Source organism: Accipiter gentilis, chromosome 15 (assembly GCF_929443795.1).
Source record: "Accipiter gentilis chromosome 15, bAccGen1.1, whole genome shotgun sequence".
In the NCBI taxonomy this organism is placed as follows: Eukaryota; Metazoa; Chordata; class Aves; order Accipitriformes; family Accipitridae; genus Astur; species Astur gentilis.
Window position 1 is genome coordinate 14,358,431 of NC_064894.1, and position 12,930 is coordinate 14,371,360.

Sequence of the window (12,930 nt, forward strand, 5' to 3'; positions counted from 1 at the left end):
ATGCAAAAGGAACATTCTTCAATCACAGCCAGCCAATCAAGCTAGCGTCACACAAACGAAAATCCCCACTGAGTTACAGGCTGAAGATCTATTTGGAACTACAATGTAGCCATCTACTCCTACCTTTGCTACAACGCAGCCAGATGAGGTATTATTCTGTACCTTTAAAAGACCCTCCTATTGTGTTAAGTTAATTCAGCTGAGCTTTAGCAAGTGTGAGAGAGGAATCACAGACTTCTGCCCATCCTGACAGAGCACAATGCTTTCTGCCACGAGCAGTCCCAAAGAAGTCACGCAGCATGCCAGGTACAAAGTATTTGCAGAAGTGAGCCCTCAGACAGGGCTATAAAAGCTCTGGGTTAAGGAAGCACATGCCAACTTGCTTCTGCTTGATCTGTTACACAGCTTGACAGTAACAGATAGCCGGTTGCATTAGTGTCAATGTTCAGATAAGTTTCTCTCAATATCTGTCACAAAAAACAGACGCGGTATCAGCGTGCCAGCTGTATTATCGGTCACTACATAGTTGATCATACTTAATAACAGCCTCAAGCACAGACACGGCTAACAAGTATCACAGACGGCAATTACTATTGTGCGCCACAGTCACCCAGATCGCTCCGGCTCGGAGCTGCCAACGGCGCGCATTCGGCGAGCGCCTGCCTCCCACCTTCTCCCTCTCAACTACATTAACTTGCCTCAATATGGAGCCAGAGTTTGTTTTGAAACTCTTAACAGGATCACTGAAAGAAAAGAGGAAAAATACCATAAATGATCCTCTGGACTGTTTCCAGGGTAGCGTATTCTCTTAGCGAATGCTTTGAAAGCGAGCCAAAAATGGGAAGTGTTCTTGCAAATGAGCACGCTACTATACTCAAGTACAAGCTACCATTTAATTCTTTTGTCAACACCAGTGCGGTTAGAAATTAAGAAGCCTGTTTAATAAACAGGTTACTTGAATTCCAGTTACCAAACACCAATTTCTTCTCTATCCATCCCCCCCATGCTCACTCAGCTCCTGCCCTCCCCCCCCCCCCCCCCCCATTTTCCAACATACACTGCTTTCTTTTTTGGATACTTTCTCTCTCTTTATTGAAAGTCAAATAAAATCAGTATATTAATTACATCAACCATGACTAGGTCTGTAATCAAGAGCAAGTTAGCTAAGAAAAGGGAAAAAAAGTCAGTCACTCCAAAAAGGCATTTGAAAACCTCAAAACAGGCTTCTACGGGACACAGCGCTTAATATTTTTAACAGAGCTTTGATACAGTCTACTGAATGGTTTCATGGGGGCAGTTTTTCACATTACAATTACTCCTAATGAGATCACCCTCCACAGCGTATAAGCCCTCATCCCTTCCCAACAGAACAATGAAAGATTTGTGCAAGGCTACAAAGGCCTCAGATCAACTCCACTCACTTCACCTTGTACCGAATTTCCTCGTAAAAACTTGCCAAGAACACAAGTGTGTTTTTTTCTGAGGACAAATGACTAATAAGAAGACCCATTTACTTTCTTTTAGGGTGTCCCTAATCCTCTACAGATTTTGAAGTCCTCACACAGACATCTCAGACTCGGTGACTGATGCCAGCTTTGGTTTTGAGATTCTGTAGGTTTCTCCTCTTCACAGATTTGTGGGCTTCTTTTCCAGTTTTTGACTTACAACATTTCTCACCAACAAATGTCAGCCTATCTTACAACAAAAATATGGTGATATGTAACTCCTTGTGTTATCTTACGATAAAGATGACAGACCTTGTGTTAGATGTACATGAAAATACATGTCTTCAAACAAACTGCCTATTCTCTTGATTTTACTGTAAGGAAAGAATGAAATATCCTTTCTCATGCTAAGCAGAAATATCTTACGCATGTAGCCCCAGTGAAAGCAATGCTAAGGGTAGGTATCGTTCTAAGAATATGGATAACTGAATCAGTCTGAATTAGAAAGTACAACTTAGTAGTCTCTGATTTGCTAGTATTTTAAACTAATCACCATGATCCCACTGCAAGCCAACAGTTTAGAGTTAGCTTTATGCAAAAAGATACTGTAGAAAGGAAAACATACTTTCTTCTGAAAACTTGATATTCTGTTTGAAAGATCTACCTTGTGTTTGAAATTTTATACACTTGACACAAAACTCTAACTCAGTTTTTGTGTGTGTATTCTTCCCATTACTAACCACACCTCAGTCTAAGTTCACCTCCTGTTTTAGTTTCCTTATAATTCTGTCACAGAGCATGTGAAAGAACAAACTGTTTAACTACTTATATCCAAGACTATTGATACAATGTTCTTGATTCAATGATTTGCTTTGCATTACCAAGAGGTACAAGGAACATCACCTTAACTGGTTTAAAATGTTAGTCCTGACTCTATGTTTATACAACTTTTAACTTTTCTTGTTTAAATTTAAAAACACAGTATGCAACCGCTGATGTCCATATCCAGAAGGGCTGACTGCTTTAGATTAGTCAGCTTGAAGTTTACAGATTGAAGATCCGAAAACTTTGAAAACAGACTGATGACGTATTTCTCGTGGAAAATAATAATAAAAAAAAGCTGGTAGAACCTGACCTATAGCATACATATTACAGCAAGTTGTATGTTTACTTACGTTCACACGTGTCTCCTTTTTGCTGGTATCCTGCTTTGCAGATACATTTTCCAATAGGCACTAACCATTCTCCCTCTGCACTACAGTGCATTTTCGGCGAGTTCTCCGCCTCCTCCTCCGCACTGCTGACGCAAGTTCCTCGTACTTCAACTAAAGAGGAAAACTCTGAGCCAGTCACTGTGTCAGGAAAAATAGCTAAGTTCTCAATGATGGACCAGCACTTCTTGTAGTAGACTTTGACAGAGACCAAAGCAATGCAGGCCCCTACATCCTGAAATGCAAGATAGAATCCTTTTTTGGACAAAGGTCCAATTTCTCTCACCTCTGTGTTAAGTTTCATTTTTCTCTCCCCAAGATCACCCTGGGTAAAACTTTCATCTGCTGCAATAGTGTCTATTTTTACATATTGGTTTTCTCGGATATTCCTGCCAGTGTCGTAGTCTGTTTCATAATAATACAAGTTAAAAGTTTCTTTACAAGTCCCCAGAACTCCAGGAAGACTGTTACAATCCCTCAGAGTGAATTTCAGTTCTACAAAAATCCTTTGTGCATTGCTTTTTGCAATCCAGTTAGTCCGAAGCCAGTTGTTTTGGTTTGATTCCATCACCTGGCATACCTGGTATGTTCGTATAGGAGTGTAGTTTTCATCCAGTCCACTAATTTCTTCCCACTAAAACAATAACAAACAGTTAGTAATACAAAACAAGTATGCCACCAGATGTAACTACTGTGTATTTTAAAAGGCTTCACACAACTCGGGTCCCCCTCCTTTTTAACAGTATGGTTCCATAAAAAGTAGGTTATTGTTAAAATACTCTTAAGAACCCAAATGAAGAAAACACACATTAACACAGCTGCAGGCTCTATCTCCCTCCATGTCTTTCCCACACATAAATAACTTCGAAAAATCATTGTCTCATCATGGGCACAGTTGTAAAGAGGAAGCTCCAGAGAAGGCTGTTCAGCATACCAAATTCTGATTACGCACCAGGCTCTCCCACTTTTCATTAAGGTCATGACAGTTTTGGATAAGCAGAGACCAGGAGGAGGGAGACAGCTCTGCTTCCAGAGAAACCTAAAATCACTGAAGTCTTAGGAACTGAAATTGCCTAATGTTACAGTACATAAAACTTGCGTACATAAAACTTGCAGGGGAACTTTCAGTCGTACTGAAAGCATGGGACCAGGCCCCGAAACTTGTTGAGTCAGATGATTTTCACTGCTACATGATGGAAGTGGCATAGAGGGAGAGGACAAGAGAAAAGGGACAGAATTAAAAATCTGAAAGCAAGAAAACACTTTGGTTGTCCCCGTTTTGTTCAGTCCACCTTCTGTTCTACTTACAAACCAAAGAAGGTAAGCAGGAGCTCCTCATCTCACATTTGGTTCAGTGGCCACATCCACATTAAAAGGAGCAAACTTCACTTAGTTGGGAGTTCAAATGAACCATGAGATTACATACGTAATTAAGAACAACCCACATGACTGAAAGTTCACTGGTTCAAAGCCTGTTTGTTGTTGTCGTTCCCCCTTTAGGATACCAACTATGTAACAAACCGGTAAGGCTCCAACAGCCCCGTAGTCTTTAACAGCCTTTGGTGGCGTGGGAAATTGCACCTCCGGCAATGGCAAACCTTCCACTGAAATCAGCCAGGCAGATCCGCCCAGGTGTAACCAAAACAATATCTGCCTCTCACCTTTTTTCACATTTCTTGTAACATTTAATTCACCGCAGAAACCACAGCTGTAATAAATTAGGTGGGGGAGGGGGTTGAGCTATCCTCACCCAATGACACAGGGAACCACAACTTCTCCCTATGGCGCTTCGCCCTCTGGCCCGGTGTCAATAAAGCACTTAAGATCACGCTTAAGATCAATGACGGTACTTATGAGCTTAATGGTAAGCATGTGCTTAAGTGCTTTGTGGGACTAGCACACCCGGCACCTCTGCAGGATGGCGCTCCCACAGACATTCCTTACACCGGTAACCAAGCGTGGAAGGCATTGGTTTCCCAGCCCAGCAGCCACGCAGTACACAGTACTTTGCAGGCCTATCTGACAGCAGATGAGATCATTTTAATGTTGGTGTACTGCTCCAAGAAAAAGCAGATGTGGCTGAACTGATGCTGGAAGTTATCACCACAAAATATATCACGGCTGCAGATGCTAAAGTGCACAGAAGTTGCAAATATCAAAGTGCATTTCAAAGACCTACAGTTAATACAGGCGTGGTACGTATGGTATTATATATGCGTATGGTATTAAATGATCGAAATATAACTCATGGAGTTAACTGAACTGATTGCATATGGAACCGTATTAATGTCAGAACAGAAGGAAGTCTACATTCATAATAGATTTATTAGATTTGAATAAGATCTTTTCCCCCTCTATAAGAACTAGTACAAACAAGGAAAAGAAAAAAAAAGGGGCTCTGGACTGAGGCTTTTGGCTCTGCCACATTGAAAAAGAAGAAAAAAAAAAAAAAAAGAAAACACAATTAAAAAGATCCACAAGGATGACAAAAAAAGGCATGAAGCCTAAAATTTTACTGATTTTTACATTCTCCATTTCACATCAGGTAGCGTTGGTTTGGGGTTTTTTGAGTTGGTTTGGTGCTTTTGTTTGTTTTATTTTTTTATCTTGCGTAAGCAGTCCTCCCTCAAAACACCAAGGCAGATTCTGCAATGAGATATTCCAGTTAGACAACATATCGTATCTTTGAAGTGAAAGTAACTCTAACGCACCACACAACAGGATCTGACTCCTCGGGTTTTGATGTGGACTGCTCTGTCAAAACAAATCCCCACCACCCCCTCCTCCCCCCCAAAAAAAAAAAACCAAACAGAAAGCAAAACAAAACCAAACAAAATACATTTAACAAAATCAAACCATTTTTCGTAATACAACACAAATGAGCCTTCTTGGAGTCAAAAGCCCATTACGTGAGACTAGCTAGTATCAGAGAGATTCATATGCTATAGTCCAGGAAAACAATACAAAACACTAGATTCAGATAAGAAGTCCTACTTTACATTACCCCTAGCATTAAACACTGAAGTCTATCTTTCCATATTTTCCCAAAGCCATGGAGTATGGTTTTCCTAAAAAATTAAGGAAATATGACACGATTCAATTGTGTAATCACAGAGTTATTATTTCACGTAGTCCACTGGAGGTGTACCTGCTTCTCTGTGGGGAAAAAAATACATCAGTATTTCAGGATGTTTTCACCTATGCCATCTGAGGTCATGTTTCATTAAAGTCTCTTGAAAGCGATCAATTCCGTGATAGCTTTTACAGCAAGAAAATTCAACTTTTCTTTGTCCTGCTGCAACATATGGTGATATACATACAATTCCACTCCAATGCGCCCTGTTCTATTGGTTTCAATATATGGTGGTTTAACTTCTTAGTTATCTTAACATTGTTTGAGATCATTGTTAGATGTAACATTTGCAGCTGAATGAGGCATTTAACGAGCGTCTGGCTGATATATTCCATAGTGTGATGATGCTGTAATTTCTCTCAAGAAGAAGATTTTCTGTGTTTACTCCCATGAAGTCTTTATTGCATAGTAGAAAATTCAGTAATGAAAACTAGAAAAAAAATTTTTTTTCAAAAATACATTATTAAAATTGTACTTTTTTGTTAATTTAGAGGCAACTATTTCTGAACATTTTCACACATACGAATCTAGCCATTAGTTTTGATTCACTTTTAAATCCTCATTGAAATTGGCTTCTACCTCTGGAAGTTGCCTTTTACTATTTGTTGAATTTGACTCTACTTTCGTCTTTCAGTATACTGACATGTGTAACATGTTGACACGTCCTTCATTATCTACAGGTTAGCCTAATATAATTGCCACGAAGCTAATCTTTCAAACACCTCTGGTAAAGGCTTCAGTCAGTGCAGAACGCTAATGCCGAGCTTATTAGCCATCATACGCGTTGAGCTCGCATTACATTCTTTCTGAAGTCCTCAGATTCGTTTCCAGTTTATGCTTGTATTGATTTTACGATCTTGCTTTTAAAGAAAGACACTTTCAGATTTTCATTCTTCTTATTTAAAGGATTTGTTACACTTTTATATCCCCACTCACATTTCACGGTCTTCTGGCTCCAGATTTCTTAATGTGCTAAAGATTAAGGGCCTGATCCCCCAAGTCCTTGCTCATGCAAGAAGTCGCAATGGATTCGGCAAGACTGCTTCCATGAGTAAGAACTGTCCATTTAATTTACGATTTGTCAGACTAAGTTAAGGTAGGACTGAGCTCAGGTAGGACAATATACCCATTATATCTTTCTGAAAATGTTCTTCCTCAAGGCTTGAGGAAGAAGGGGGTTTACACCGCTTTTAATTCAGACTGAAAGCAGCATTTCTCAGCGTTACGTATATAATAAATAAGACAATAACACCAATGTTTTGAAAATTCTCAATTTTTATAATGATGTGCTTTACAACGGTACATTTCATGGAGTACCATGGGATTAATTTGTAAGCAAGCTAGAGGTGGCCTTAACCACATAATTCATGCCTAGTTCCAGATATCAAGCTCCTCAAGACTTGGGGATGTTTCAAGTTTGGAATGTCATTTCAAACACATCTGCAGTATAAATGTTTTTATTTTAGAGCACTTCAATCTGTTCCATTCAATTACAAAGAAAACATCGTAAACAAATTTATGATCACCCATTATACAGAAAATGAAAAACATATTTTTAGAAAGTTTCCACACAGAAGTAAATCTGCTGTTGCTAAAGGAAGAAAGAAAAAGTGATTTAAAATGCCATGTTATAAATATACAGAGCTTTCTGGTACAGCACAAAGGATTGCACCACAAAACATAAACCTACCGAGAACATTTAGGTAAGTTTCTAAACAGGCTCTTCCTTTTAATTAGCTTGTACACTTGTACACTGTAACTTGAGGTACTCTTCTTTCCATTCTAAAAATGAAAAAGCTGTAAACACTTGGTACGATTACTGAGAGGAATATGAGGGGGAGCTAGTTTAAAGCAAGTCTTGCAATTGCTTTGGTATAGTAACTACTCATCTTTAGGAACTTAATTTTTGCCTGGAGTACTTACCCCATTGGGAGGAGAGGAAATCCATTCCAACTCTGTCTGTTGTGCTTTAGAGTCCAGCAATATTACTAAAAAAGAAAAAAAAGAAAGGAAAAAAAAAAAATAATTTCAACTGTTTGTTAAATATGGTAAGTGGAAACATAAAACCAAAGAACAAAGTCTGAATAAAAAGAAGTTATAAAAATAATACAATTTTTGTACAAATTAATATTTTTTCTTCATATTACTAAAAAAATTTATCTGCAATCACAACTATGCATTTACTCGTAAATAGATGATTAAATGGTTATGTACCATCCGCATATAAGCAGATATACATTAATCTCAACAATTTCATTGCTTAAATCAAAGTGCACTGTTTTTCTTAGTGTTCTACAGTGTTATTGATGCATGCTCCCTTCATCTCCTTTGTCATAAGAAGGACGTTTCCCATATGCTGGTTATTACAATGACTTTGAAACAAACAAATACACACCAACATTTCAACAGTTTTCCAAACTGATTTAGACAGGACTAGTCTATACCCTACCGGGAGTTGCACTGCAAAAGCAATGGTCTTTTTGAGTTTGAAAAAAAAAAAAGTAACGTCCCTTCAGTGACAAAGCAGTAATTCGATAAACAAATGACAACCAGGAATACAGAAAATAAAGACTCTGCCATTACCTCACACTTCGCATACACAAAATACTACATACACAAAATCAGACTAATTCACTTTATGGTAATGGCTTACTAAAATCTTCATGTCATTATACCCCAGTGACACTTCTATGCAAAAAGACATCAGTTCTAGTAGCACTGCAATTATTTTCAGCTAAATGTAACCCCGTCTCCAGAAGTGGTTAATCACCACCTAATAAAACAACTCTTTCATGTTTTACAGTACATATTGGAGGTTATATTACTGATGTTCTGGTACCTCCAAACATACATTTCTATATGTGTCTTATAATTCAATTATAGCTATGAGCTTCTTTCTTAGCATATTATCCTAAGTTTCTGTAAGACTTTCAAACGGTACATACGTTAACCTGAGATGTTCAAAAAAACCCCCAAAGTGAAGTGATTTACTGTAATGCCTTCTTTCAAACTGCCAAAGCTGTAGAGTGATCAGCCATATATCTAGGTTTGGTACACTTTGAAGATTCCTTCTTCAAAGCAGCTGCGCATTTAACTTCCTGCTTGTATTTGATTAAATAAAAAGTAACATTTCTGATTTAAATCTATTCAGTATATTTTTAGCTATAAAGCTATTTATAACTTTCTGCGCAGCGTTTAAGTACTGATTTTTCAATGCATGATTTCAGGCTGTAACTTGAAGCAACTTTTTTTGTCAGGTCTTTTGGAAACGCTTATAATTCTGGCTTCGGCCCTTTCTCCTAGTGGAATGTAACACAAAATTTCAGTGAATTACTAGAAAGATGAAGTGACTAAAAAAGTTATGTAAGGGTTCATACAGTAATATCTGGAACGTTAGCCGAACCCCAAACGGTAGCTTCCAGGCCCGTATTTCAGTAATAAAGTGGAACTACTCATTGAGGAAGTTCGACAGTCTCTCTCTAGGAAGATTACGTGCTTATTTCGTTAAGCGTGGATTCAAGGGGCTTCACTTTGTAACACTTTCTATAGAAAAGCAGGTGGTGTATGGGGCGGTTTGTTAAACGAGAACATTTGTAATGGTCCTGGAAAAAGAGGTACCACGAGAAACTTAACCATTTCAGCCCCGGCACGAGGTCCCACGGCAGCAGTTCATTACACTCTTTCCTCGGCAGCGATTCTCCATCCCGCAGCAACAGCCCAGGAAGAAAAAGACACCCAGCGAACCCACCACCCTCAGGCCCTGCGCTGCCACCCCCCCCCCCCTCCCCCCCGCGAGGACAACGCGCCGTTCCCCTGCGGCACCCAAACTCCGCGGGGAAGCGCTCCCTCCGCCCTCCGCGGCTGCTGCGCGGCGCCGGGACCCGAGGCGGGAGGACGGCGCCCAGCTCCGCGCACGCCGCCGGCAGCCGCGCAGCCTCCCACGCGAGGACAGGACTCCGCGGGGGCGCAGCGGGCAGCGCTTCAGCGCGGGGCGGGGGGGGCACAGAGAGCGAAAAGGAGGCGGAGAACCGGCGGGCGAAGGGGCTCCGCGGGGAAGGAAGGAAGGAAGGAAGGAAGGAAGGAAGGAAGGAAGGAAGGAAGGAAGGAAGGAAGGAAGGAAGGAAGGAAGGGGCCCCGCGCAGCGCGGGGGACCCCCCGCACCCAGCCCGGGCGCTGCGGGGGGCTGCGCCTCCGCGCTGGGCAGCGGGGCTCGGCGGCCGAGCAGCGGTACCGCGGTCGCCCCCCGCCACGTCCCCACACACCCCCCCCCCTCCATCCCAGCCCGGCAGCCGCCCGGTTGGGGTTTTCTTTTGGGGGGCGGGGGGAGCGCCCGGGACGGAGCCCCGAGGTCTCGCAGCTCCGGGGTGGAGGGACAGGACCTGCCCCCCCCCGGGGGTCCTGGCCGCGGCGCTGGCAGAGGGCTCCGCAGGTAACGCGGTGCCCCCCGACCCCCCTCGCTTGGAGAGCCAGGCGGACCCTGCCCCACTGCTCTCCAGCATCTCACGGCGGCTTTTATTTAGGTACCGAAAGGAAACTCTGAAAACTTTTCAGCCTCTCACCCCCCCATCCCTCTTTTCCGCACCCAGCGGGGAGCGGGGGGAAACCACGCGGGGCTGCTGCCGCCACCGGCCCTTCGGCGAGGCCGGGGGTGAAGCTGCAAAGTTACTTGGGTTTTTTTTTTTTCTTTCTTTTTTTTTTTTTTTTTTTTTTTTTTTTTTCCCTTGGCTCTTTCTTCCGCGGGAGTTTTCTGCGCTTGCAGCAGGTAGCCGCTATGAATCCCTGTCTGCCGCTCGCCCCCTCCTGACCCTCCTTTGGCTAGGCTGATTTTCCCCAAACATACACACATTACCCACACACGCTTATATGTACAGATGCATATATATATACATACACACATCCATACACGTATTACACACAGAAACACGGGGCAGCCGACCGCCGGGAGGCACCGGCGCAGCCCCGATCGCGGCGCAATCCGCAGGGCAGAGCGGGGCAGGCAGCCCGCACCCCCCCGCCCCCCTGCCCGGCCCTTCTCCCCACGGCCACGCGTTAGTACTCCCCGCGTGGGGGTCTCCGTGCTTTACAGCCCCTCCGCATAAACTTTCGAAAGCAGCAGCTAAGGGAAGGCTCTCTCCTCTTTCCCTCTCTAACCTCGCCATCGCCGCCTTCTCTTAAGGGCAGAGGACATTTTAATTGAGGGGATTTTTTTATTTGTTTTTTTAAGCTCCAGTTCCAAGCTCGAAATGGTATTTCACCGCATGCCAACGGTTTGATGAGAAATATTGACGTATCCAGCTGAGGGGGGAAACCCCCCAAACGCATACCTATGCGGAGACAGCGAAAAAGCCCCTGACTCCCCCTTCCCTGTCCCGTCCCCCCCCCGCCCGAAGATGGAGACGGACCTTCGCCTTTGGCTGTCAAACGCGAGATGGGCGCTCCTTTAAACCATTTCGGATTTTCTCAGCGTGAGAAAAGAGATTCCCAGACGGACTTTGTGAATTGATTTTATACACCTCCATCGGTCCCTGACAGAAAACCCGCCCGTTTTCTCTCCAGGCGCGGGGGAAACAAATGTCCGGGGTTCGCCTCGCACGGAGACCAGCGTCGGGTCGACGGGAATCGGGATGCCCCGTTGCGATACGCGGATGGTGCGAAACATCCACCCCTAAACCTCTCTCGCCAGCGATGCCGGGGGAGAGCACATACGTTGCTGCAGGCACACGACGCCAGGCTGGACGTACCCTCTATATGCGCGGCCGGGAGGTGCAAAAACTGCACCCCGAGGCTCCTTCCCACGGGCTGTGCCCGGCCCCGCGGGGCCGGAGCGCTGCAGGCCCCCGGTGGGTAGCGGCGGGGACCTGCCCCGCGGCCCCAAGCCCCGCCGCGTCTCCCACGGACCGTCCCGAGCCCCGAAACTCGGCCCTCAGCCCCTGCAGCCCCCGCCCGCGGAGCGGCGAGGTAAGCCGCCCTGCCTGCACCTCGCCGGGAGGCTGAAGGCTGCCAGCGGAGAGCGCGGCTCTCCCGCACGGAGCCCCGGGCCGGGGGCTGCCTCCCCAGCCCCACGCCTTTCCATCACGTGCGAATGCCTCGCAAACCTCATTCCGGCGAGCGAAGGCAGTTGTCCCGGTCTCTCGCACGTACACACGCACCCCCCCCCGGGTGAATGCCTTGCTCTTTCCTCCCTCCCACCTCAACTAAAAAAAAAAAAAAAAAAAAAATAAAGTCTTTTTCTTTTTTTTTTTCTTAAGGGGGGGCTGACAAGCAGCTCGCAGCGGCAGGCAGGTCCTCCGCTAAGCCACCCCACAGACTTCGCGTGCAAAAGCAATAAATAAGCCCAAAGTTTTGCTTTCCGCATCACCTTACCTTCTTTCGCAGCCTGTGCTTCCCCCGTGTGTGCAAAGCGGAACAGCCAGACGGAGCACAAAATAATCCAAGAAGGGAGCCTACTTTGGAAAACCATGGTGCAGGAGCGGGGTGATTTTATATTTCTAGCTATATATTTCTAGACACTGCCGCTGCCGCCGCTTGGTGGGTGCTAGAGGACGGTGGAGAATTTGCTCCGCTAGTCTCTGGCTCGGCGCTCCCTCCCTCCCGGCTGCCTTTCTTCTTCCTCTTCTTCTCCTCCTCCTCCTCCTCCTCCTCCTCCGCCTCCTTCTTCTCCTCCTCCTCCGCCTCCTCCTCCTCCTCCGCGCCGCTGCCCGGCTCCCGCACCGGGCCGGCCGCCCGCCAGCCCCGACTGCAGCCCGGCCGCCCGCGCCGCGCTCCGATAATATCAATTAGGACGAGGGGGCGGGACCGCAGCGGCAGGGCGGCCCGTCCCTCAACCTGACTGACGGCCGCCGTCGGCCAAACAGCAGCGACTTTCGGCGCCCGGCGGGCCGAGCCGGCCCCTGAGTCGTCGCGGCCGGGGGGGCGGGGTCGGCGGTGCCGCCCAATGAGCGTGCGGCGGTGTCGGGTTGCCGGCGGTGCCGGGGAGCCGCGGGCTGGGCGCGGGGCGACGGCGGCGGGACGGAGGGGCCGAGCGGGGCGACGGGCCCGGGACGGTGCCCGGGAGGGGCTGCCCCGCACGCCCGGTGGGCGGCCGGCCGGCCGGCCGGCCGGCTTCTCCTCCTCCTCCGAGGGAGCCGAGCCGAGCGGAGCG

General features: G+C 45.7%; 1 protein-coding gene across 6 annotated transcripts in view; it reads right to left on the reverse strand.

The window, feature by feature from the left end:
• The window catches only part of EPHA7 (EPH receptor A7), a 163,274-nt gene extending 150,808 nt beyond the window's left edge, over positions 1–12,466 (reverse strand). For all 6 annotated transcript variants that reach the window (XM_049818002.1, XM_049818005.1, XM_049818001.1 and 3 more), the window contains exons 1-3: positions 12,153–12,466; positions 7,713–7,777; positions 2,621–3,290 (exon numbers count right to left, since the gene is read on the reverse strand). In XM_049818002.1, the coding sequence (XP_049673959.1) occupies positions 2,621–3,290; positions 7,713–7,777; positions 12,153–12,249 (832 nt within the window). In that variant the 5' untranslated portion in view covers positions 12,250–12,466. The remainder of the gene's footprint in view (positions 1–2,620; positions 3,291–7,712; positions 7,778–12,152) is intronic.
• Positions 12,467–12,930: the final 464 nt, after the last annotated feature.